Below are 26,515 nucleotides of genomic sequence, written 5' to 3'. Positions count from 1 at the left end.
GGAGGCAGAACAAGGTAGGGAGGGAGGAATAAATTGAGTAATGGAGTTCAAATGAAATGATAGGATGAAGGGAAGGTAAATAAAGGAAGACAGGCAGAAAGAAAGAAAGACAGCAAGGGATAGAGTGAGAGAATCAGACACTGCATGTCTGGTCCTGTCTGCTGCCATGCATTCCGGGTGAGGCCACTTCCTGTATGCTATGACCCTGGCTACCCCTGTGCTGCTGCTGACTTGGCCCGGTCTGCCAGCTCTGGGGAACACCACATTTGCTGTTGGGACTGGCCCAGGGCAACCTGGGGGTGGGAGTACTTTGAGAAGAGTGACCAAAACCTCTGAGAATACTTTGTCTGTCTTCATATGTAAGAACTGTGTGAAAGTGTGTGTGTGTGTGTGTGTGTGTGTGTGTGTGTGTGTGTGTGTGTGTGTGTGTGTGTGTGTGTGTGTGTGTGTGTGTGTGTGTGTGTGTGTGTGTGTGTGTGTGTGTGTGTGTGTGTGTGTGTGTGTGTGTGTGTGTGTGTGTGAACAGCAGCTGTATAGTGGAGACTACTTGCAGATTTTTCCAGAGAGGCAGAGAGAGAGAAAGAAAGATCTTTTCCAGGGATGAAATTCTTGGCTCTCTTGAAGCTCAGGGTACAGCTGGAGCACTTCTCCCTCTCTTCACCCTCATTCCCTCCTCCTCCTCCTCCCCCTCTCTTTCCAGCCTTCTTCATTTCCTCCCTATCTTCCCTGTCTCTCCTTTTCCCTGCATTTCTATCTTGTAGTATTTTTTTTATTTTTTTTATTATTTCAGTCTCACAACTCCAACTTGAGAATTGGCTATTTCATAAATAAATAAAACTCTTATCATTACACTGGTAATGCTGCTTTTCAAAATAGACTGGGTTAGATTGATGACGCTTTGCTTTATTGATCAGGTGGGGCTGTCGTAGCTGCAAGTTGTGATGGGATACATCAAAGAGGCCTGCTTTAAAAAAGCAATGAAGCAAGTATGCCTCCTGCACAGCTGCGGGAGTTCCACATGTCATTGTTTTCATCATGTGTGTATAGATTTCAAAGGGAAGCTCTTCTGCTTTTTTTGTTTTTTTTCCTCTCCCTCTGATCTGATTGGATAGGTGGATGTGTGTGTGTGTGTGTGTGTGTGTGTGTGTGTGTGTGTGTGTGTGTGTGTGTGTGTGTGTGTGTGTGTGTGTGTGTGTGTGTGTGTGTGTGTGTCAGTTAATGGGTGGGCTAAAGGAATCATTGGAGACACTGGTAGAGACACAAGTTTAATAATGGTCTAAAGAAGAACTCGGTCTGAACTACATAATTGTCCCCATTTCTCCCCTTCTTGAATTTATATCTTCACTTCCTTGCTGTTCTGATCATCTAACAGCCATGGGACATGTGCACACATACCAGTGCACACATCTACAAGCACAGAAACAGTGGAATTCAGAGTTAGAGAGAGGGGGAAAGTCCCTGCTAATCTAGGATTTCCAGCCTTTCCTTCTTTCTTTCCATTGACATTCACACGACTTCTTCTCTTCTCTTCAGCCTTCCCCCCCCCGCCCCCTCCCACCACCACCCACACACACACACTGTCTCTGCTCTTTGTGGTGGACACAAACTTGGTGCTGTTCAGACTGTGACTCATACACCAGGAATGCCCAACATTAACATGTGGAGAGATAGAAGAAGAAAAAGTGAGGGGAGGATGTGAAGAGGGGCTGCCGAGTCCAGCTGGGTAAAACATAGCAGGTTGTGTAGAGAGGGGAAAAAATGAGTAAAAATGAGTAAAAATCGTTGCTGCTGCTTTAGTGGGTCAAGGTTTGAGAATTTGTTGTGTCTTGGGGATTTAAGTGAGTGAGAGAAGGGAAAGGGAGTAAGAGAAGGAGAGCAGGAAATGATTATATGACTCCCAGTCTGTATACACACCAACAGCTGTTGCACTTCTTTCTCTCTCTCTTTCTTTTTCTCTCACTCTCTCTCCTTCTAGACATGTAGAGCTGAATAGGGAATGGATATAATGAGTCATCAGTGTCTGGATAGTGTATGTTGTGCATGTGCATGCTTGCTCATGTATATCAGGAGTGTTGCATGTCAACATGCATGGGTGTATGTATGCATTAATGCACGAGTGATACAGGAAGTATGCTGGAACCATATTGTGTGTTGCATGGTTACCGATACCAAAACAATTGTATCTACAGGCCCGAGAATAGCCTTGTGATAATACTGTGAAAATGGCAGGCTTGTGTGTGTGTGTTGTGTTGTCTGGATTTGCAGCTGCATTAGTGTATTTGGTGGTTTGTGCCAGGGTGACCATGATTTCTGTCCAAACTATCCAAATGTCAGTGTGTTCTACAAGTCCATTGTGCATGAACAACTGTCTCTTTCATGTCAGTGTGACATCTAAAGAGTGCACACACATATGTCCAGGTGTGAATCTGGCCTCTTGCCTGAGGTCTTGAAATTTGTCTGTCATAGTGTAAGTGAGCCTTTGTGTGTGCACACATTGGAGTGCCTGTGAGTATGTGCGCAGCTGTTAGGGTGTGTTTGTGCATGTTAAGATCTTGAGAACAAAGCGCTGCTGGGCTCAGTGTCCCTCCAGACATTACGTTGCTCTCCTTTGGAGCAGACCCAGCAGCAGAAGTAGGTTGGCCTACTGCACCCCTCCTCTGGGTGGGGGAGAACAGGAGAGAGATGTGGGCTGGGTGGAGGTATGGGTTGGCACCCGGGCTACACTAAACAGATAGAGGCTTGTAGGCTTTGGGGCAGTTTACACAATGATCAGTACAGGATAAGATGGAGATGTTAACTTCATATTGCAAGAAATTCACCCATTTGAATGACATAGGAAGCATTTTTTATTTTCACCGAATGTGACATCAAACTCAATTAACCAATGGTGATGAAGCTGAAAAGACTGTTCTAAGTATTGTTAGAATGCAATGACACAAAAAGAGAAACTTTTAGGAGGTAGCAGGTGAAGAATTTCATAACATGGGTATTGGGTGTCTTATGAATTATGTGTTAATTATTTTTCATACAATGGGTGTATCCTATTAGGAAACAAAGCTTTCCATTTGGAATAAAATCATTTACACAAATATATTTAAAAAAAAAAAACCAATATGGGGAGCATTTGATTTATAATAACTTGGATGTGTTTTTCTGCTCTGGGGATATTGATTGTTCAACACTTGAAGTGCTGCTGCTGTCTTGGACCGTTCTCTCTTGAAAAAAAAAAAAAAGCATACTTAAATTGATTTGGACTAACCTGGATGAATTAAAAGCTGCATGAACTACATGAAAATAAAGTTTAGAAGATGCCAATTTTTTCCCAGAGTTCTTAGGAACTCCTGGAGAGCCAGGGGAGATGCTGCAGTAAATCAATCTCCAACTATTTTGAATATTTTAAGCCTGTATAAAGAGATGGAGTGTTTATTCTAAAATTATGTGTCCAACATAAAAATGACATCTGCTGTTTTGGTATTGATGACTATTTATCACGCTATTACTTGTGTTTATTAGCAAATCTTAAGTGTATTACTTTTGTTATTTTTCTTGGAGAAAAAGAGGCACATGTCATCACTGTTGGATTTACTTAATTTCCCTGACTGAGATACAAAATACATCTCAGAAATCAAAGAACTGAACTGGACTCATGATTTTGGTGGTAATGTTAATTATGGAGAAAAATATGAGTAAACAAAGGAAGGTTATGGTTGGAATTCCAGCCCTCTGTCGAACGGTGACAAGGTCAACAACCACCGGGCAAACAACCAGAGGTGGAACCCAGGACCTCAGTGCACATGTCTGGCAGTTCTGTTTGGCAGCAAACCTCCCTGCCATCAGACTCCATACAGCATCTGGCTTGGAGGGGCAATTTTGCACAAGTGGGAGTGGAAACTTTTCTGTTGCAAAAGGATAATTATTTAATTTTTTTTCCATCATCTGTATGGAGAAGAGCATGCTTAGTTTAAAGCATGAGCCCGCGAGCTAAGAAAATCCAGCCCTGGTTTTTACGAGCCTGGTAACAATCGGTTCTTCTTCTACTCATGATAATATGCTGATGTCACAGCTTTATCAGATCAGATCAGATTAAACTTTATTGTCATTGCACAGAGTACAAGTACTAGGACTTTATGAAGTCACCGTGCCATTGATAGTTGGCATAACTGATAATAATTTACAGGCTTCTTATGACACTGTTAGGTAACTTTGAGCTTAGAAGCTTAAAGTAGAGTAGCTCCCACATCTTGAGGAATGTTCTTACACATATCCACACACACACACACACACACACACACACACACACACACACACACACACACACACACACACACACACACACACACACACACACACACACACACACACACACACACACACACACACACACACACACACACACACACAGTATATATACATACAGTAAGACCCAGTGTTCAAATGTAGCAACTCTCCAGCTTATGATTTACATTCCACTGCAAATCAGCAGCCCACTCAAATTACAGCGCTGTCGCCCAGAACACAGCTTCAGGATCAGAGGTGTGATTGTGCGTTTCTTTATGCACATATTTGTTGCATGCACATGCACATGTGTCTACTTGGTGCATGTGTGCTTAAGTGTGTGCCAGTTCTCTGCATCACTCTGCAGAGAGTCAGTGTCAGGAGGGCAGAGGACTGAAGGCAGGGCGGGGAAGGAAGTCTCGACTTCCTCCCCAATCACTGAACCTCACCCTGCCCACGGTAAAGATGTCCACCGGACTTGACTCAGCGGAGATGGACTGGAGGGCTCTGTAGTGCGTGTGTATCTGTGTGTGTCTTTGTGCGTGTAGCATCAACCAATCTGGGTTTTATGTATACAGTGCTATTTTAAAGTTGTCTCCCACATTTCCTGCTGAAGCAGTCTACCTCTCGTTTTATTGTCTCCCTCTTTCTCAGCACTTCCCATTGTGCTCCACACTCTGCTCTGTCTCTGAAGCTTCTAGTAGTTGTATCAGCTGACTAAAAGATCTAAGGGGATCCGTTTCCTTTTTATATATATAGCATTCATGTTCAATATGACAATAGGTCATGCTCTCTACAGTGTGTGTGTGTGTGTGTGTGTGTGTGTGTGTGTGTGTGTGTGTGTGTGTGTGTGTGTGTGTGTGTGTGTGTGTGTGTGTGTGTGTGTGTGTGTGTGTGTGTGTGTGTGTGTGTGTGTGTGTTTGATTGGCTGGCCAGGCAGCAGAGGAAGCTGTCGTGGGAGTGTCTTGCTCTTGGAGCTCTGAGGACAGATAACATTACCCTACTGATGCTTACATAACTTCCAGGCAATGCCACGTCACAACTGACCCAGACACACGCAGACGCATGCACAGATGCACGGACACACATAAACACACACACACACACACACACACACACACACACACACACACACACACACACACACACACACACACACACACACACACACACACACACACACACACACACACAAATATAAATACAAATACAAATACCTATCTAGATTGGACAGCTGCCTCCATGGGGCTCTGAGAGGGTATACAAAGATTGTGTGTGTGTTGCCCTTTGAAGATGAAGTGAACGTATTTTAAAATCTATTTAGTATTTCTATGTTTTTGTTTCTTCCTGCGTTTTTGGGGAAAACCATTTCAGTCTAGTTGTTTTGTATGTAGGTCAGCTCGCAAACAGGCTCCTTTGGTTCGATACCAACACCACACACACACACACACACACACACACACACACACACACACACACACACACACACACACACACACACACACACACACACACACACACACACACACATGCGTTCCCAAGAGGGTCTGTGTTTCCTTTCAATGTGGTGACCACATGTGCAGGGATGAAGGGAGTGAAGGGAAAGTGTTTCACTTCTCTCTAGAAGCTGAATCCTGCTTCAATCTGACAGAAAACACACAGATACACACAGCTGACCTACAATCACTGTTGGCACCATTGACTGATCAATCGAAGTGGATGGAGTGTGTGTGTTTTTGCAGTGTGCAGAAGTTCGTGCATTATTACGAATGCAAGTAATTGGGCGTCTGTGGTCACTTTTGTTTCTACTTGTGTGTGTGTTGTGATTTGGGGGGCCCTGTCGCAGCTGTCTTTGACATCTGTATTATGGGAAACATCTGATCTGATCTGAAACGTTGCATCATCTCCTCTGTGTGTGTCTGCATATGAATGTATGTGTAGGCAGCTGGATACTATCACAAGTCTGTGTGTGTGTGTGTGTGTGTGTGTGTGTGTGTGTGTGTGTGTGTGTGCGCGCGCGCATGCATGTTTATGTGTGTGTATGTGTTGCTGTTTTTTTTTTTTTTTTTTTTTTTTGTGAATGAGCCAGTACAGGAGCAGATTGTCTGCTTGTCTGAGATTGTTTGTGCCTGTGTGTGGTAAATTGTGAGACAGGATGTTTACCACAGACATGTGTGTATATTTCTTGTGTAAATCTTTAGCGACCGAAGTTAAACTTTCTGAGGTGAGACTGAAAAAGTGTGCGTGTCAGTATCCATAGGTGTAATATTAGTGTGAAGATCTGGCTGGGTTTCTTATTGTCCCACATTTCTACTTTTTAACTGAATTTGTTTATTATCTTTTTTCCCTAAGTCATGGAAATTTAATGTTTTCTGGCTTTAACTTTATGGACTTGTTGCTCATGACAACAGTGTTTCCCATTTCAACACCTGTCTGGCATTCCCTTTGCTCCTCCTTGCTATTTCTATCTTTATCATACACAACACAAAACATAGTTGTCATCATTCCTGTGGTCGTCTTGGTTGCTCTTGAGTAGACAGTGGCTATGAAGCCAGTATGTGCACGTGCTCTTGACCCCCAAATGAACTCCACATCTGACCACAGACCTCAGATTTATTTCAGTGACCCTCACAGTCAGATTGTTCAGTTTCAGATGCGGGAAAAACATTTTTGTAGAGTGCTTTAACAGAAAACAGAACTGAGATTGAAAGGTATAGTAGTGTCACTTATTGTTATCCAGATTGACAGAGTATACAACTTGTTTAAGATACAATTTAACATTGGTAATCTGTATCCTTTTAAACCCTTTAAAATCAAACTATTCCTCATTTGTCTGGATCCCTCTGGATGTCAGATTACTCATACCGGGGCCTTTACTCTGACTCGGGTAAAGTGATGTCACTCCACACGCAGGATATGACCTCATAACTGATCTCTGACCTGACCTCTCCGGCAGTAGGAAGCGGAAGAAGCAACAGATGAAAGAAGGCGAGAAGAAGGGAGGAGTTGAGCTGGTTAGCTGTATGATGTCTGGGATTCCAGTAGGATTAGGCAGAGGAAGTCGTGACTCTATTTGTGGTGCTTAAAAGTTAAAGTGGAGGCACGACCAGAGAGTGACATTACCACAATGTGGATCAAGGACCACACTGACTTATTTGTCCATGTGCACACACAGGGACACAATTACAACCTCTTGAATGCACACATACAAATGCTTGATTATCCTGAGCTTTTTCTAAATGGAAGTCAGTCTAATATATTGTATGACTTACAGCAGTGTGTGTGTGAATGTGTGTGTGAAGGGTAGCAGGACAAAGAGTGTCTTGTATTTTGGGAAGGGGTTGGGGGGTAGTTGGACCTGTTGAGTCCAGTCCTGGGGGCCAGGGATGGGAATGGTGTGTGTGTGTGTGTGTGTGTGTGTGTGTGTGTGTGTGTGTGTGTGTGTGTGTGTGTGTGTGTGTGTGTGTGTGTGTGTGTGTGTGTGTGTGTGTGTGTGTGTGTGTGTGTGAGCAGAGGAATGCTGCTGTTTGCTGAGAGAAGAGCACAGAGGCAGCAGAGACTGTCCAAACACAGGTCTGTTTGCCAAGAGTGTGCGTGAGAGATGGTGACTGAGAGAGAGAGTGTGTGTGTTTGGGACTGTGTGTGTGTGTGTGTGTGTGTGTGTGTGTGTGTGTGTGTGTGTGTGTGTGTGTGTGTGTGTGTGTGTGTGTGTGTGTGTGTTGGGAGTGTGTGTGTGTGTGTGTGTGAGAGACGGTGACTGAGAGAGAGAGAGAGTGTGTGTGTGTGTGTGTGTGTGTGTGTTTGGGACAGTGTGTGTGTGTGTGTGTGTGTGAGAGAGACGGTGACTGAGAGAGAGAGAGAGAGAGAGAGAGAGAGAGAGAGAGTGTGTGTGTGTGTGTGTGTGTGTGTGTGTGTGTGTGTGTGTGTGTGTGTGTGTGTGTGTGTGTGTGTTTGGGACAGTGTGTGAGTAAGAGGGAAAGTGTGTTATGAGCCGTGATGGAAAGAGGTTTGGAGGAGCTCTGTATGTGTGTAGTGTGTGTTCTCCCCATGCTATGACCTTCTGCTCAATGAGGACTTTCATATCCACTCTGAGTCTCCATGGTAGGGGAGCAGACGGGACTGAAAGAGGCCTGTCTCTCCATACCTGTGACCTACTCTCCACACAAGCACACTAGCCCACACTGCAGACTTTGCTCAGGTTGTGTTTGTGTGTGTGTAGGTGTGTGTTTGTTTACTGTACTCTACCTGTTTGTTTGGCCGATGAGAGGTCAGGAAGGTGGGAGAGAGATGGGGGTGGAGGGGTGGGGGGGTTGTGAAGGTGATGAAGAGGGGTGGGGGGGTGAGGATGACTGAGTGAATATGGAAAAGGAACAAAGTGAGTAATATTTGAAATGAAAGGAGGGGAGTGAAGGATGTGAGTAATAGATGAAGCAAGGGAAAGATAGAGGCTCATGCAGGAGTAATCCCTGAAAATAGGGATGACGGTAAGGAGGTAGAGGAGAAAGGAGATGAAAAAAAATTGGATAGAAAAGCAGGTGCAGGTGTAGGAAATGATCGAAGGAGAAGTTGTTAAACGAAGGAAGAATGGGGGGAGTCAGGAAATGAGAGAAGAACCCAAGGAGGAATGAAAATGGGAGTTTAAGAGTCAGTTCACCTAAATAACAAATAAAAAAGTATGTTTTCTCAGTTATAACAAAGAGGTACGTGAGGAACCATACTTTTTCATATTTTGTGTGAAATGACCCTTTAAAGGAGACCAGGTTTCAGAATAGTCAACTGGCATTTAAGTGATGTCAACATGGGCAGAAAATATTAGCACATCTTCATACTTGCATGTGTGTTTGTAGGTAGCTAGGGCCTCTGTATGTGCAGTGTGATTTATTCTGAGGCCAGGTCTACCTCCAGCTGTCCCAACGGGGTCCCAATGACTTTAGCAGCCGCAGACCTCCACCACAGAAAGATGGAGGAAGAGAGAGACGAAGAGATTTCTTTTGGGGGGGTGGGGGGGATATGGACGGTGGAAAAGTCAACATCATTTTCAGTCTGCTAATTCTATTCAGATTCTCTTGCTTTTCCTGCAGAGCGGAGATTTCGTTTTTCAGTAAAAGCGGCCATGTGCTATGCCTATAATTATCATGACCCTACAGTTGAAGGCAGGCATTATGGTCTTTAGTTGTGAGACAGAAATGAAGAAAGAACATGGTTTTGGATTTGTGTTTGAGTGCGTTTTAAAGTCATGCAGGCAGGTTTGAAAGGGAAAAAGTCTTTTATTGTCAGAGATTAAACTAGTTTAGTAAAGTTTCTTCACAGGTTAATTTTCCTTATAAATAGGGGGCACTTTAAAATCAATTTAAACATATAGTGTTGCACCTAAAGCTGGCCTTCTCTTTAGTGTGTGTGGCTGTGTTTGTGTCCCTGCTCTTGATTGATTGATGTAAATGTCCTTAAGCACGAGTTGCCTGGTTAAGTAAACAACTCTTCTCCTCCCTGCTCAGGTCCTGCTGAGGTTCCCATGATGTCCCCAAATGGGTCAATCCCCCCCATCCACGTACCCCCAGGATACATCTCACAGGTTAGTAGTTTCATATTTGTGTGTCTTTTTTCCTTCTATCTGATACTCCTTGGCATATTTTTGATGTTCCTCGTGTTTGTGTCTCGTGGGAGAATTTCAGTCAAAATAACAGTCAAGGACTGAGGCAGGTGCACACTCCGTGTACGACTGCATTTAATTATCGAGTGTTTTCTGTTTCTGAACAAAAGGCTTCTTAAGCCATCATGTAAGAAGTGGTTATTAAGAACACCAGTTCGCCACAATTTAACATATTTTTAAGGCAATGTATTCTGTTTTTGTTTAATTAAGTGTCACTCGGTTGGAGTGTTAGTCAGGTGTCAACATGCTGATGCTTGTTTTTATAAAAAGTTTATTTTTGACGAACAACTTTCAGAGGTGGATCTCATGGTCACCATTAAAGTATTGTAAGCATTATGTATAAAAGTCAGACAATTTTTGGAGACCTTGTGTACAAACTGTGCAAGAAAGCCTGCGCCAGGCATTTCACCTAGCCTGTCTGTTGTAGTTCAGAAACAGAAGTAACCAAGGCGGCCTCCTCCCCCAACAGAGCACTGCGCAGGAATGTGCTGAATTTGAGGTGTTAGGGTCATTTGTTTTTCTGAGTCTCTTGTATACATGTGTGTGTGTGTGTGTGTGTGTGTGTGTGTGTGTGTGTGTGTGTGTGTGTGTGTGTGTGTGTGTGTGTGTGTGTGTGTGTGTGTGTGTGCCTGCCTGCCTCAATTGAATGTCCCTACAAGGGGAGAAGAAAAATCTGAAAAAGGAGAGGGAGTCAATGGACTGTCCTCACATGAAGAGTATTACAAATACATCTGTTGTCTGAATGTGGTGGGATTGTGTTCCCTACAGCAATGGAAGTCAGGTCATTGGCTCACCGTGGGTGTGTGTTTGTGTTTGCGTGTGTGTCAGTCGGGACCAGGCCAAGTGTGAGCGGGAAACAGTGTCACTTACACTTACACTCACTTACATAAACAAGTCCTGTAGTTTTTATTGGGGGGAGGGGGGGTTGGAAGATAGGATGGCTGGATAAAGAGCAAGACTGTGTGTGTGTGTGTGTGTGTGTGTGTCTGTCCTATCTTTGTGTGGTTTGTGCCTGCAGTGTGATGGCAAGTATGTGTTTGTGTGTGCACATGTGTAGATGTGTTTTTCTTTGCCAGTAATGTGTGGCTAGTAGGCCATGTACTCATGCAGGGACTTTGCCCTTGTTTTCCTGTAAACACTGTTTTTCTCATCTGCAGCAGAGGAGGGGATGAGGGGAAGATAGGGGCCTCCTCTTCTTCCTCCTCCTCCTCCTCTTATTCTCCCCCTCTAAATTTTTCTCACTCGGATTAGTTCTGTAACCCTCTTCCTACCCTCCTGACCCCCCTTGTGTACCCTCACTTCTTTCTTTCTGCCTGTTGTAATTCTGACACCGAGTCTGTTTCTTCTCAGTTCCTGTGGGGCTTTTTGGGGGGTGGTGTGTGTGTGTGTGTGTGTGTGTGTGTGTGTGTGTGTGTGTGTGTGTGTGTGTGTGTGTGTGTGTGTGTGTGTGTGTGTGTGTGTGTGTGTGGCGTGTTGTTGTTGTTGTTGTTTTGAGGGGCCAGCAGATGACTTCCCCTCTCTGCAGGGAGTGTGTGTTTGCTCTCTGCTTGGAATGCAGGCCTGTGAAAGTGTCTGAATAGTTGGAATGTGTGTGTCTGTGTCCCGGTCCCTGAATGTGAAAGTGAATACATTTATGGAATCTATGTTAATTCTTAATTCGAGGCAGCACTTTGAACCTTGTTGTTATTGAAAAGTGCAGGCCATCTGATGACAACATTGCACTACTTGTTTTCATCACTTTATGGGATGGCACTTCATGTTGGCATACTGTCTCAGCTGTCAAATAAATTATGCAATTAATTCCTTTATTAGATATCCACCATTTAACAGACAGAGCACCTGCTCTTGCAGAATAATTGGCAGTGAAAAACTCTTTGATAGGCATTTAATTAGGACCTTTGAGTCAATGTCTACTCAACAATATATAAATCAATCACAGACAGTTTACAGAGCTCACGCAGGTACTCAAGTACGGATTTCTTAAACACACGTCTCACTGTCATGTTAGTGTGCAAAAAAAGTGTGGTGTGTGAAAGTCCCTAAACATACTGGATTTGTTTATTCCTCTCACACCCATGCTGTTCTCTTCTCCCCTATAGGTGCTGGAAGATACCACAGGGGTCCGCCGGGTAGTGGTGACCCCCCAGTCTCCCGAGTGCTACCCTCCCTCCTACTCTCCAGCTCTCTCCCCCACACACCACCTTCCTCCGTACCTGGCTCACCCTCACTTCATCCCCAACTCTCACTCTTTCTATCCCCCTGTCAGCCCCGGGGAGATACCTCCCCACCAGTACTACCAGCACCACCTTCCCCCCATGTATGGCGACCCAGGTACCCTCATGCCGACTGGACTCAAGCTATCCAAATCCCCAATGATTTTATGATTAAATCTGAAATATAAAAATATGCTCTGCACAGGATTTTAGATGAACCCAGCTCACCTCCTGTCCTCTCCTCTGCTCTACTCTCCAGCAGAAATTATCCCAATTTATGGGATGTCAAATTACTTAGGCAGAGAGGAGACGTACAGCAAGCCGCAGCCCAAAAAGATAAAGGGACAACTAGAGCGACAGAACCGACTTAATTCTCCCCCCTCCACTCTCTATAAGGGCAGTCTTGGGCCAGCACACAACGGATACAGGTGATCACACACTTTCTGAGATGGGATGAGATAACTGGGTGTCTGAAGTTTTTTGTGTCCAACTGTTATCCAACATCATGAACAACTGTTTTACAAGGGACGTTTTATTTGAATTGAACTGATGTTGATGGTCATTAATGCTGATTTTACTGTTAGGACCAAAATTATTATTTGTTTCATGTCTTTAGTCTCTATTTTCTTTTGGCACACAGCAATTTTGGTCACATTTAATTTTCCTCACAAAAAGCTTATGTATTCACGGCAATTCTTGGCCATAAAAACACCATCCTTATTTTTTTCTTTTACACAAATACAGTAAAGTTTGTTGTAATATTGTTTGTGAAGCAGCAACAAATCACACGCCCCATCGCTCGGGTCAGTCGGGTCAGGGGGCGGAGTCAGCAGTCCAGGAGGCAAGAAGCCAGAGAGACGACTCCGCAGCAGTCCCCGAAACAGTGAACCAGAGACACACACACAAGGTAAGACCCACACAAACACAAAGCAGTAAGAGAGACTGACACACACTTACAATAAAGGGCTGAAGTTCACAGTGGGATTTAATGGCTTTCTTTCCTGAAAGCACTCATTGATTTGGTTGTTTATGAAAAAACATCACAGATTCATACCTGCATCGCAGTCACAACGAGCACAAAATCAAAGAAACATAATGCAATTTGCATTTCAGTTTTTTTATAACACACGTACTCAAACGTGCACAACTCCATTAAGATTTTAAACACCTATAATAACAGCAAAGATGCCTTCTTAATTTTACATGTCTGCTAGTCAGAAAATATCACCGTATTTTCTAAATAATGTCGAAAATGTCACCCTGCAAAAAAATATGTCATATCTCTTTGTGAAAGAATATGTTATATTCTCGCTCTGTCTGTCTCTGTGACTGGCTTTGTCCTCTTCAACCTCGGTGCCCCTCAGCATTCAAACAGGCCAGATAAAACACACCTTTCGTTCTTCTCTCTCTCTCTCTCTCTCTCTTTTTTGTCACTCAAAAAAAAAAAATGAATGAATGAATGCAGCCTCACTGAGGCGAAGGGGATCGGGGTGGGGGTGGAGGGATTGAGGTGGGAAGGTGGGGAAGGGGGTAAGAGGGGTTGTCTGGGTAACCACATAGCTGAACCTGTCCCTGAGCGCTATCGTTTTACCCTCGCTACAATACCGGCCTTGTTGGTGAGGGCTCAGCCACGGGGGGGGGGGGGGGGTAAGAGAGGGGAAAGAGAGTGTGTGTGTGTGTGTGTGGGGGGGGGGGTCACATACCTGTAGAACCGTACTTGAGATGAAGGAAACCTTTGAGCTCTGAGATTTAGACACCACAGCTCAGCCTTATCACTCACTCAAACAGAAGGACCAGCACATGTGCAGAGACAGTAAGGCACACACACACACACACACACACACACACACACACACACACACACACACACACACACACACACACACACACACACACACACACACACACACACACACGCACTTGTGGTACTGTTCCTCTTTAATGTCATGTCTTTTGACATGTCAGACTTACGTCTGAGGTATTAAAAAGAGCAGATGCACGCGCACACACACACACACACACACACACACACACACACACACACACACACACACACACACACACACACACACACACACACACACACACACACACATAAAACACACATGGGTGTCTGGAGGTGATGACAGAAATAACATAAAGAGACGCATAAATTCATCGAAGGTGACTGCAATTTTGTTTGTGCTAATCGCAGCATTGATAAATGATATTTGAAAAACAGCAACAGTTCTCTACAAAAAAAATGCTTATTCTGAATAATCCACAGAACAAAGTCAAAAGTGTTCACAGGGGTTATCTTATTTTTAAAGTAGTGCCTTGTGGTGAGATTATTAAATAATTAGCTCATCAACAGAAGATTAACTCACAATCATTTTGATTAATGATTTGTTATTTAAGTCATTTATACGCACGAAGACCACTTATTCTTTATTTTAAGGTTCTATGTAAATATTTCATATTACAACTATTCAAACTTGCACGCATAGAAAGTACCCATGCAAATCTGGACATCTGCAAATTCAGACACAGAAGAGGCAGTGTTTGCACTGCAGTGAAGGGGAGACTGTACAGCTCCTTACAGTACACGTACACACACACACACACACACGTACACACACACACACACACACACACACACACACACACACACACACACACACACACACACACACACACACACACACACACACACACACACACACACACACACACACACACACCAAACTGACTGAGAACACATAACAGGGACTCACCTAAGATGTTGCCATAAGAGGAAAAGGAAAGCGAGGTCGACAGCTCAGTTTATGAGTTTCATGTGGTGCCTGCTGCAGCAGTCAAACAACAATAACACACATGACAGACAGGAGCATGTCACCATGTCGTCGGGTGTCTGTTCTGGTCTACCAGGGTCTCAGTATAGGGCTGGAGATCAGGCTGAGTCAGCTAGATGTGCCACACAACGCGCACGCCCACACAAACAAAACACACACACACACACACACACCAACAGAGACACATATGCACAAACACCCTGTGACTGCGCTCCCTGTAAAACAATCAGAGCATGAGGGTCCAGAGGATAGGGGTGCAAACAGAGAGCGGCGAGGAATGTAGGATTTGAAGGACAGATGAGGGAGGAGAGAGATGGATGGAAGGATTGTAAAGAGAAGAAAAAAAAAAGAATCGAACCAGAAGTCCTATATCACAGACAAGAGAGAGATGGAAAGACAGAGAGTTAGAGAGCAGAGTGCAAACATTCCGACAAAGTTGCTGCTTGGCTCGGCGCATCCAATCCAAGTATCGTCCAACCCAGAATACCACACACATACACACACACAGCCGCCTACGCTTTGCCCTTGATGCCCTTGCTTTCTCTGTGTGTGTGTGTGTGTGTGTGTGTTGTGTGTGTGTGTGTGTGTGTGTGTGTGTGTGTGTGTGTGTGTGTGTGTGGCTACTGCCCCAGTGCCAGTAAGGCAGCAGGCGGACTTGGCTAGCACAGTGTCCATTCCCCAGTAAAGCCAGCTCTACAGGCCCTTTTCCTCAGAACTGAGCTGCTCGCTGAGCAGAAACAGATGTGGGCTCCATCCCCTCTGTTCCTCCATCTTGGCTCTGCATCATCACCACCGCAGATCCCGTCTCTCACTCAGAAAAAGTGGGATTTCAGCAGAAACAGATGGACCAGCTCCCTCAGCTCCTCCACCGTTGGTTCTACGTCATTGCCAAGTGCTGTGAATCCAGGAGAAACCAGATGTGTGCAGCGACTGCTGCACCCGCCATGTTGGCTCTGTGAATGTGATGTGAGGAAAATGAGAAGGGTCATAGATAAAGCAGTGGTCAGCTGTCTGATGGAATGATAAGTGTGGAAAGAAATGTATCACATGTACAGAATATTTAAATTGAGTTAAAATGGCATGTAACAAGCTTTCCTTTCTTTTTCCTGAGATACTCTTTGAATGTCTGGAATTTCTTCCAAGTTCATTTTCACTTGCACAATCGTCTTAGCAACAAAAAGAAGAGAAAACATTTCATTTATCTTCAGTGTTGACACAGTAATTTTAAACCGAAGAAAGTACTTAAGATCTATTCTTAATTACCAATTATAATGCCAAAGTCCCAAGAAGGATGTTTTGAAATATGGAAAACCCAACTGGAATCTAATGTTCTTTCAGTTCTCTGGAGATGTTTTGCCTTAGACTTGATGAAACTTTTGGATTATGTTTATTACATTTTTCATCTTTCATTTTCATCTAAAAACACACCCTCCCCAGTCCGCTTTGGTCTTTTTCAGATTTTTGTCATATTTTTAACAACCAATGTTTTAGAAGTGCCAACAGCAATAAGAATCAAGATTAGATAAACCTGAGCACGATCATATTTAACATCGGGACCTTACTGTGCCTGGCACTGGCACTGTAAGAAGTTATACAGTACTTTGTTTTACTTTATCTTTAGATATTTTTACCTCACCCGGCTCATAGCACATTGGCATAGCAATTGGACTCAGAAAAAGTGTAAATGCTAAAACATATAGTGCAACAGCACACAGAGTCAATAATATCAGTTTCACAGCAATATAGGTAGGTAGGTAGGTATATATATACTTTATTAATCCCCGAGGGGAATTTTTTTCGCCACAGCAGCATACATACAGGAGCAATAATAGAAACAATAGAATAAAATAATAATAGAATAGAATAATATAATAGAAAAGCAATAAAATAAAAAATATAAATATAAAATATAAAATGCACAGTACATACAGTATATATACAGTACATTAAATATCTATATATATTATATACAACAAACCAATAAACACAGTCAATATATATATATATATATATATATATATATACATACGGTACAGTAAATATCTATATATATAATATACATATAATATACAAGCAACCAAGAAACACAGTCAACAGTGTTTTTGTACTGTGATGGATTTTGCCAGAGGTGAGTTATTGTATCTAAGTCTGCTATCGTTTGGCAAATATTAGTATATTAATTAATTAATATTAAGCACCTTAAGCTACTGATCATGCCAAACCAAGTTAGGCTATGGTAACAAACATCTATGTATTGAATAGAGCAGGAGTGTGTACATAATATTTTTTGGGAGGATGTTTTTCAGGTTTTGCATAAATTCATCTCACTTTAAAACTTAAGCAATGGTCTCAAATGAAATCTCAGAATTCTTCAGGCCTCATTGAATGAATTAAAGTTTTTGGCCATGGAGGTGATGCTTCTTCAAAGTTACTCAGAACGGAAACAATGTAAAAAATAATTAATAATTGGTTTAGAAGTTTCTTGCCAAGTTTAGAAATGTCTCAGTGTATGGTGAGTCATTAATAGTTATTCATTTGTTCGAGCAACTTTTTTCATTTAATTTTTACCCTGATGCAGTTTCCTACAAATTAAGTTAAAATACCAATGGAGTAAGAGTTTAGAATAATGGCAGTTCTAAAATTAGGATTTTAAAAACACAATGTCCTGGAAAGTTTCGATGTCATCTTCATTAGCTCTTGCAGCCTTTGACCGAGTCAAGTCATGACTCAGCAATTATATTAACTATCACACTCCTGTTCCAGCTGCTCCTGCTGTGACTGCGGTAACAGGCCCGGAGACGTGTGAACACACTCCCACCCTGGTTTGTTTTAGTGAATTGCTATGGCGATAATCTCAACCCCACCGCCCTCCCACACACAAACTCCATCCCCTTTCCACAAACCCAAATACGGCCATGTTTGTCGGGCAAGTTGGAAGGCAGTGGGATGGAAGAGAGAGACTAGGAGGGGGAAAGTTGAGAGAAGAAAGACAACAAAAAAATGAGATGAAAAAATGGAGGAGAGGAAAAGTAAAGGACAGAAACTTGGGAACAAAAGAGTCAAAAATGGGCATGTACAAAAAAACAGACGGGGAACAAGGGATGGCTTTACCACCAGAGGAATGTCTTTCCCGCTGATATCATGTAACAGGACTAGTGGGATTAGAAGGGGAGGTTGTTCTCGCCCAATCACAATGAGTACACCAGACATTTCCCTGTCCAGCTGAATGAATCTTGTGATACAAGCGATAAACTCTCCACACTATCAAACTACAGCACCCAACCGTTCCTAATTAACCAGAAGTGGGTTACATGATATTTTAAGTCCTTTCAACTGCTGCTTCAGAAAAATACGACTTAAACAAAAATAAGTAATTGAATAAACGTGTGCTCCAGTAATTTGGGACGTTATTTTTAGCAGGTTTGAAAGCAGCAAGAAGTGATGCTACCGCCCTTTACTTCTCCCCCGTTGAGTGTCACTCGGCTGGGCTTTACATTGTTTTACAGCACAAACCAGGAAGAGAGGAGGGGCACTTTTTTTATATACAATTTACTAAAGTTAACAACGTTTTCTGAGTTCTTTAAGGCAGATGCTGAAAGCAGCGTGAGAATTGTGGAAGAGACACTGACATGTTTGTTAGAAACTTTTGAGTGTGAAACGGAAGTCCATTTATGATTAAATATAATTGTGTGTTTAAAAATGCATCAACTGTCGCTATCTGACATAGACAGGTGGCTTGAGCTAGCAGAAAATGATTTGTTATGTTTTCAACTTTTTGTGTTGCAATTATTGGTGTTTTTAAACATAATGCATTTCATTAAATAGAGAGATTATTTTGGTGGTCAATAATGACAGCTTTAATGTGGATGGATGGTTGATTGACCTTGAACTGTATCTCTGTCTCCTTCCATCTGCCTACTGTTCTGTGTCTTTATCTCTGTTCGCCTCTTTGATAGTCTTTCACCGTCTATGCCTCTCTCTCTAACCGCCTCTGCTGTCTGTCAGACTGCCGATTTGCCTTCCACTGCGTCTGCCAGTCTGCAGTCACTCTGTCAAGATTTTTTTTGGCTGAGCAGGGTTGAATGGGGTCAGGGTTCTGAGAAACGCATCCTCCATAATTCCTCACTGCCTGGCCAGGTTGCTATGTCACTCGCAGCCTATATACACACTTACATAAACACACGTGCATAGATACGCAAACATCCATACTTTTTGGGGGGGCTGAGAGACTCTTTGCAGTTGGAACACTCGTCCCTCTCTTTAGTGAGAGGGCTGCAATGGTGAAAGTCTCTGTATGTGTTCGTTTACATGCACACATAAAACCTGAGAGAAATCATGTTTAGACCAGCAACAGTGGAATTCAATTACATGTGTTTATACTGCGACTTATTTATTTTAGTTTTAGGATAAGTTGGGCTTTGGACTCCCATTATGTTGGACACATGATCTTTTTTTTCTTTTTTAATTATTATTGCTCTACTTTGAGATTCTGCCTTTGAAATATTTTCTGCTGCCTTTGTTATGCACATGCACACTTTTTGAACACCAAAAAAATCAGGTTCCTCTTGCAGAAATCTAACTGAATTATCAAGATTTTTTCCAATCCCACCCTGATATTTCTCATTTTACATGAAGCTCAGTATTAGCCAGGGTTCTTATTTGCTTGGCTCTCTTCCTCTGTTTTTTCATTTGATTTTTCAATTTAATTTACTTTTTGTTTTCTCTTTCTTTAGCCTTTATTCGCTCTCTTTCTGATTTCTTACTTCACTTCTCTGATCCAGTCTCTCTGTCCGTGTCTCCCTTTCTAATCCCCTTTCTAAACGATCCAGGCTCTGGCCCTGAGAACCAAACCTTCACCATGACAACCATGATTTCAGGCATTTCCCAACAACTTGTCCAGTGTGTGTGTGTGTGTGTGTGTGTGTGTGTGTGTGTGTGTGTGTGTGTGTGTGTGTGTGTGTGTGTGTGTGTGCAGATGTGTGTAGCACTATGTTGAGCAGCAGATGATAATAGTGGAATCCTTTCTACCTCCATTTTCCTCTTTTCTCCCCTCCCTCTGTCTCCACTCTTTCCCCGCTCCTTCCTCTCCTTTCTCCCTCTGGTCTCCTTCTGGTCTCTCTCCTTTTACTTCCAGATGAGAGCACCTCTCTTTTGCTTTGTTCTCCCTGATTAGAGGCCTCTGAAGATGGGTATCACATCTCGCTTTGTTCCTTTAAGGCAACACACCACACGCACCCTGTGGCCCAGTATGTGTGTGGAGTGGGGGCTGAGTGAGCGCCGCTGCCACATTTTTCACATTTTTTTCTCCAGGCCTTAAAGGTCTTTTTCTGTCCCAGTGCAGACAGACTGTGTCTAAGAACCACAGGCTGTCATGCAGGAAGAATGCAACCTCCTCAATGTCAAAGTGACTCAGTTTTATTGAAGTTCTAATAGTAAGTGACGTAACTAATTTTAAAATTAGTGTGCGACATTTAAAAAACGAATGTAATAAACGCGGCCACGTACTTGAGGAGGACTGAGGGAGCGAGTAGAGTAGAATTAGACAGTAAATAAAGTGGTAGAGACACAATGATGATCACATCATGCCTTTATGTGAATGTTTACCCGAATAGCTAGTTGTGGATAGAATAGAATTGGACTGTGAAAAAATGATTTTATTCACGTTGGATGTGGACAATTTTAAGTTGCTGGAAGTAGGAACCATTTAAACGCTCAGCTGGACATGAAACTCTCCTGATGGATATCAGTAAAAAAGATAAAATAATCTGGTCATCAAAACATTGGAAAAAAAAAAAAAATCAAAGGTAAAACCTGTGTACAAAAAATAAAGTCAGGGTTAAATCAGCTTTCAAGCATTTAAGAAAGAAACATCCAATCAGAAAGTTTATTATTCTGTAGTATGCATCCCTAACAGCAATCTGAAGCTACTTTTAAAATGTTTATAAGGGAAACATTCATGAAAATATTCCTATTCACATTTTTCACCAAGAGTTGCACTGATATTACTGTCAGCTGTAATTATGAACCATTTTAGCCAATTTAATTTAACCAAAGACATCATAAAAAGCAAACCTTGACATGGAAGTTTATAGCGAGGAAAAATGCCACCAGAAGCAGCGGCTCATCATCCCATGATGAATAAATTAATACTTATATCTGATATAGTTTTTGTGATTTTTAATGCAAACCAGCCTAAACTTGTAAGCACTGAGTCATACTATACATACTACTACATTTAGATGAGTGGTGTGCATCTGCTGTGTGCCTTCTGATGATGTCACAAAACTTTTGCGTAATCCTCGCCTCACATCCTCCTAAGCCCTCTCCTCCCGCTCTCCTTTCATCCTTCCCTTTCTCCTCCTGTCTGTTGATCCCCGGCTTGCTCTTTGTCTCTCAATTTCCTTGTGTTTTTGTACCTAATCTCTTCCCCAGACTCCTCTTGCCTGTCCCTTCTCTCTCATTGCACTTTGTCCTTCACCGTCTCTCTTTCTTCCTCTAAATTCCCCTCTCTCGCCTGCTTTTGGCCCGGCCCGGTGCTCGCTCCCCCTCCTCCTCCGTTGTGCTCCCTGGCTGCGTCTGGCTGTCCTCAGTAATCAAACGCAGGCGGTCAGACGCAGACAGGATGTGAGGTCAGACGAGGAGAGGAAGTAAAGGGTGCGTGGGCTGCACAAAAACAGAAGAGGGGAGGACAAGAGGCACCATGAGGACACGGTGGGAGTTGTGTGTGGACAAGGTGGGAGTTGTGTTGTGGAGTAACACTGGGGAAGAGGTTCAGTTTCAGCCGTCAGCATTGACTCCTTGTGGTTGATGTCTATATTGAACACTTAAGCAGCTGGACTCAACAACCACAGTGGCGAAGGGAAAGCAGGAGTGTTTTTCAAACTTTATTACTGGCCTCCTCAAATGTTAAATAAGTTTCTTCTGTCACACGCTGAGCTTGGGGTTTAGCCAAACCGTACAAAAACAATGAATGCGTCTCATCGGGTCTGCACTTGAACTATTAAACTGGCCATAACCGGTTACAGATTGTAGACATTAAACATCAACCTGAATATGGCCGTCGTTTAAATTTGAATTAATTCCTAAAGAAGGAATGAGTGACAGGTTTCCAAAAATAGAGTTTAAATAATAATTGCAAACTCATTTGAAAGTTGATGTTGCACATATGGACAATTACACCAAAATTCATTGAATTACCGAAGTTGAGACTCTATCACTGACTTAAATTTACTGGAATTGGAGGTTCCAGTAAAAAAAAAAAAAAAAATACATGAATATAACTACATTTATGATATTTTGATTAATATTCAATACAGGACAGCTGAAATGATGCCATAAAGGAACTCCACATCTTCTTGACTTAGCGCTCTTAGCTGCACGAGACAAGTAGCTACAGGACCACAGCACTGAGCAGCCAATACATATTCTCCTTTTTCACAGCTGTGATGAATGGGTGGAACAAGCTGGATCAGCCTGTTATTTGACAGAGCTGTTCATGTCTACAGCTGCGAGTCTGAGTGTGCTTTCATTCCATAAGAGAGAAAAAAAGGTTCTGTTTTGTCCAAATGGATGAAAGAGGACAAGTGTGTGCATATAAAAATAAAAATAAAAAAGAGTGCTAATGAGCCAATGTATTGAGCAGTGATGCAGAATGTGTACTTCACCTGTTGAACTCTACCCGCACTGCCAGCCTCGACACACATACACACAACACACAGTAGCTTAACTCCCCCTCCCCCTATCCCCATCACCAATCTCCTGTAACTTGATACCGAGACACACACACACACACACACACACACACACACACACACACACACACACACACACACACACACACACACACACACACACACACACACACACTGGGAGGTCAAATTGAGGTTGTGCTTCCATGACATCACTGTTGCCATGACTCATAAGTGTACCCCCAGGCACAATAAGGCCCTTTCCTCCATAGAGCCTGTCAGAGAGACTGACACATACGTGCGCGCACACACACACACACACACACACACACACACACACACACACACACACACACACACACACACACACACACACACACACACACACACACACACGATCTCTCATTCATCACTTGCACTAAACATACAGTGGTCTATGAAGCACAAACTTCCGTGTACACAAATATACTTTTTATATGTCAATGTATATGTGCAGTTGTGAGTTTGTGAGTCTTCTTGCTCCTGTAACACACTCATCAAGCAGTCTAGACACAGGTCTTGTATTGCTCACCTTCACACACACACACACACACACACACACACACACACACACACACACACACACACACACACACACACACACAGATGGACTCAGATGGAGAAAGCAGGTCGGAAAAACCTCAACGCTGGGGATCACACGGGGGAAAGACTTCCATTACCCAAACATGTGCGCGCGCATTCACTTGCACCCATAATAACTTCCAGCGTCCACTAAATCACCCGAAGACGTGTGTCAGTGGAGCAGACATGTGCATGGGTGTGTGTTTGTGTGCATGTGTTGTGTGTGTGGGGGGCCCTTGAGTGGTTGTGCCTGTCTCGCACCGCATGACACAGTCAGTAGGTCGAGTAAAAACAACAGCCAAGCTCACAATACATGATGGGATTTTCCCACCTAATAAGTGACTGCAACTATTATTTGAATTTTTTTGTTCAATGTAATCAGTTAATATTTGTTTCCATAAAATATTAAAAAATAGTGAACAATTCCTTTCACTATCTCCTGTTGCCCAAAGTGACAACCTCATTCTCCTTTTTTTTTGCCCAGATTCTATTTACAATGAAGTGAAACGGAGAAAACAGCGAAAATAATTATTAATAGCAACAATAATTGTTTTGAATTTTGCTTAATAAATAACTTGAATAAAAAAAGATTGTCAAAATAGTTAAGAATACATTTCCTTATTGTAAACTAATTGATGGTTTTAACATGACCAAATCTGTAATACAGTATAGCATTTGAATAGAAATTAATGTCATTACATACCTATAATTAGTGTAGGAAAGCGCATATGTCTAAACACTGGTGACTGGTTTGGTGTTTTCTAGAAGCATTTCTAGAAGGTTTTTTTTTTTTTTTTGCACAGGAAGCAATGTTGACATTGCTACATATGTAAATTCACAGCTGTGTCTGGTCAAGGATATTGTACAAATATATATAGTCTAAATAAAAAAATAAATAAATTGAATACTTGGTTAAATGTTGTAAGACAAATATTTAATTCAGATTTTCTTTGTTGACTTTTGCCATTACAAGATTCAGCGAAGCATAATATAGCACCACAGTCATGATATACATATGGCATGAGTATATTGTCGCACATAACAAGCTGTTCTGCAGGGTTACAACAGCAACGCTGCTGATGTCACATGTTTCTGTGTGTAATTATTCACAGCTGTTGGCACAACTGATTCAAAATGATACATAATAATGATTAGGATAATGATTTCTATGAACTAATGACTCAAAGATAATCAACAGTTTCTATGTACCGAGCAGAACAGTCACAGTGGAATATGAGTCACATTATATGTTTTTTTTGGTGCTCCCTGTTTTATTTGTTCCTGGTCAGGAATTCTTGACTAATGCTTTTCTGTGGAATGCTGGATAATTTCGTGTTTTTTTCTGAGGGCTGTGTTTTCATCATGACTTGAGATAAAATATAGGCACTTGTAAATGAAAACAAGTGTTGCATCACACTCCATTAGACAACACACTTCCTAAAGAGTTTAGGTCTGTTTTTACTTTATTTTTGGGCTATTCTTGTTCTATTTTTCACAGACGACTGAATTACCAGCACATACAGGGACATGTTCACACGCAATATTGGGGTTGATTGGGGGAAACAAAATGCTTCTCAGCTGGCGGTTTTCAACCCTACAATTTCCCAATCTAAATGCAGACCTTGGCTGACATTGGACAATAATGAGGCTTATATTTCCAGATATCACATTAACATGGCCTGTGAGTAATGGAAACCTTCTGCTTGTCAATCAACAGACCGGTTTTCACCAGCAGTGCCAAAATTGCTAATGCTGATCTGTTTTGAAACTTGGGATGGTGAAATTTCCTTTTTCTTTCTTTTTTTTTTTTTTTTTTTTTTAATTTTGTATAAATAAATAATTAAAAAAAAGTCAGCAGTCAGAATCATGTGGAAACTGTATACACAGATTATGGCACAGATGCCCCCAGGACTTTTGCCCACTTTATACACAAAGTCTCTCTTTGCTGTTTATTATACTGGAAATATTTTGTGTATTTGATTTTTGATAATTACTCAGTTTTCCCTTTCCCTCTGTCTCCTCAGATCATGATTCCGAGGGGAAGCGTGTTCAAGACATGCTGTCTACAATCGACAAACCACAGGTTGGTATGCATACCTCTCCCCACCACTGCGCACACTCGCACACACACACACAACACATTCACACACGCTTATAACCACTTTCATCAATCACCTCCTTATCTCATGCAGTCATGGCTGGCTTAAGCATTGATGTCTTTCACATATGTCTGTCTTGTCTCTGTGATTTTCATGAAAATCAAACACTCAGATGGAAAATAGTGACTGCAGTTTATCTCACTTTCAAGTCATTGTGGGGATTTAATAACATCTGATAATATAAGCTGTGCTCATCCTGGCCACATGAGGGCAGCATCTGCCCATTCATGTCATCCACTTCCTAACGCGGCTCCTCCAGCTGAAAAACATTGTAAACACTAACAGCTTTTTTCCTCCTTCCCCAAGGGGAATGTGAATGAATGAGCTGGTGTCATGCAGACATGGTTTGCCGGAGAGGAATTGCTCACTCCCAGTTAAAGCAGTTGGGTCTGCAGGCTGTGAAACTGGACCATTTACCATCTGTGGGTTTCTAATAGGGGTTAGAATAGATAGTGAGAATGATGTCATGAAAGAGAACAAATTTAGTGTAAAAGGAGATACTGAGATACTGAGAAATACGTGAAAGAGACTGGAAATTGATCTGCAGTAGTAATTTATCTGATCTCATAACCTCAGATGACCTCAAAACTGATGCAGTTTATTATTGTTAGTACTGAGCAGAAATAGAACAGGGAAGGAAAGAAGGAGTAGAGCAATTCATGAGAAATCTTTGTCATACACTACAGATGTGGTTTACTGTCACCTGCATTACCGTAATACATTTATAAAGAAGGCAGTAATTTGGTACAAGTGTGTATATAGAGAAAAATGGAGACAAGACAGACAGCAAATCTGCCTATTCATAGATTCAGTTTTGCACCATGCAGACACAGTAGTAGGTGTTGCAGAGGCAGGTATTGTCACTTACTGTCATTGCAAGAAATTTAATCTCTTTGAATTTAGTTTCAGTTAAAGAGAGGATTGGAGTTTCTTCGTAGCCTTTTCTTTATGCTTTCGGTCATTTTGTTAAGGACTCACTGTCTTCCTCTCTCTGTTTGTCACTGTGTTTTTGCACATCAATATCATATTAACATATCCAGAGTCTACATCTAAGCAAAGAGATCAGAGCAGGAGTGAA

At 42.2% G+C, this 26,515-nt stretch overlaps 1 protein-coding gene across 1 annotated transcript in view; it reads left to right on the top strand.

Annotated features, from left to right (window-relative positions):
- Window positions 1-26,515, top strand: part of fndc3ba (fibronectin type III domain containing 3Ba) — a 90,423-nt gene that overhangs the window by 34,982 nt on the left and 28,926 nt on the right. Inside the window, exons 4-8 of the mRNA XM_069710662.1 lie at window positions 9,771-9,847; window positions 12,025-12,256; window positions 12,398-12,566; window positions 12,915-13,045; window positions 25,303-25,361. Coding sequence (XP_069566763.1) covers window positions 9,771-9,847; window positions 12,025-12,256; window positions 12,398-12,566; window positions 12,915-13,045; window positions 25,303-25,361 — 668 coding nt within the window. The remainder of the gene's footprint in view (window positions 1-9,770; window positions 9,848-12,024; window positions 12,257-12,397; window positions 12,567-12,914; window positions 13,046-25,302; window positions 25,362-26,515) is intronic.

Source organism: Brachyistius frenatus, unplaced genomic scaffold (assembly GCF_029030835.1).
Source record: "Brachyistius frenatus isolate BFR_SWC_R1_liver_20210118 unplaced genomic scaffold, ASM2903083v1 Contig_93, whole genome shotgun sequence".
In the NCBI taxonomy this organism is placed as follows: domain Eukaryota; kingdom Metazoa; phylum Chordata; class Actinopteri; family Embiotocidae; genus Brachyistius; species Brachyistius frenatus.
Note: the sequence above shows the minus strand (reverse complement) of the source record. Positions and strands in the feature narration are given on the sequence as shown.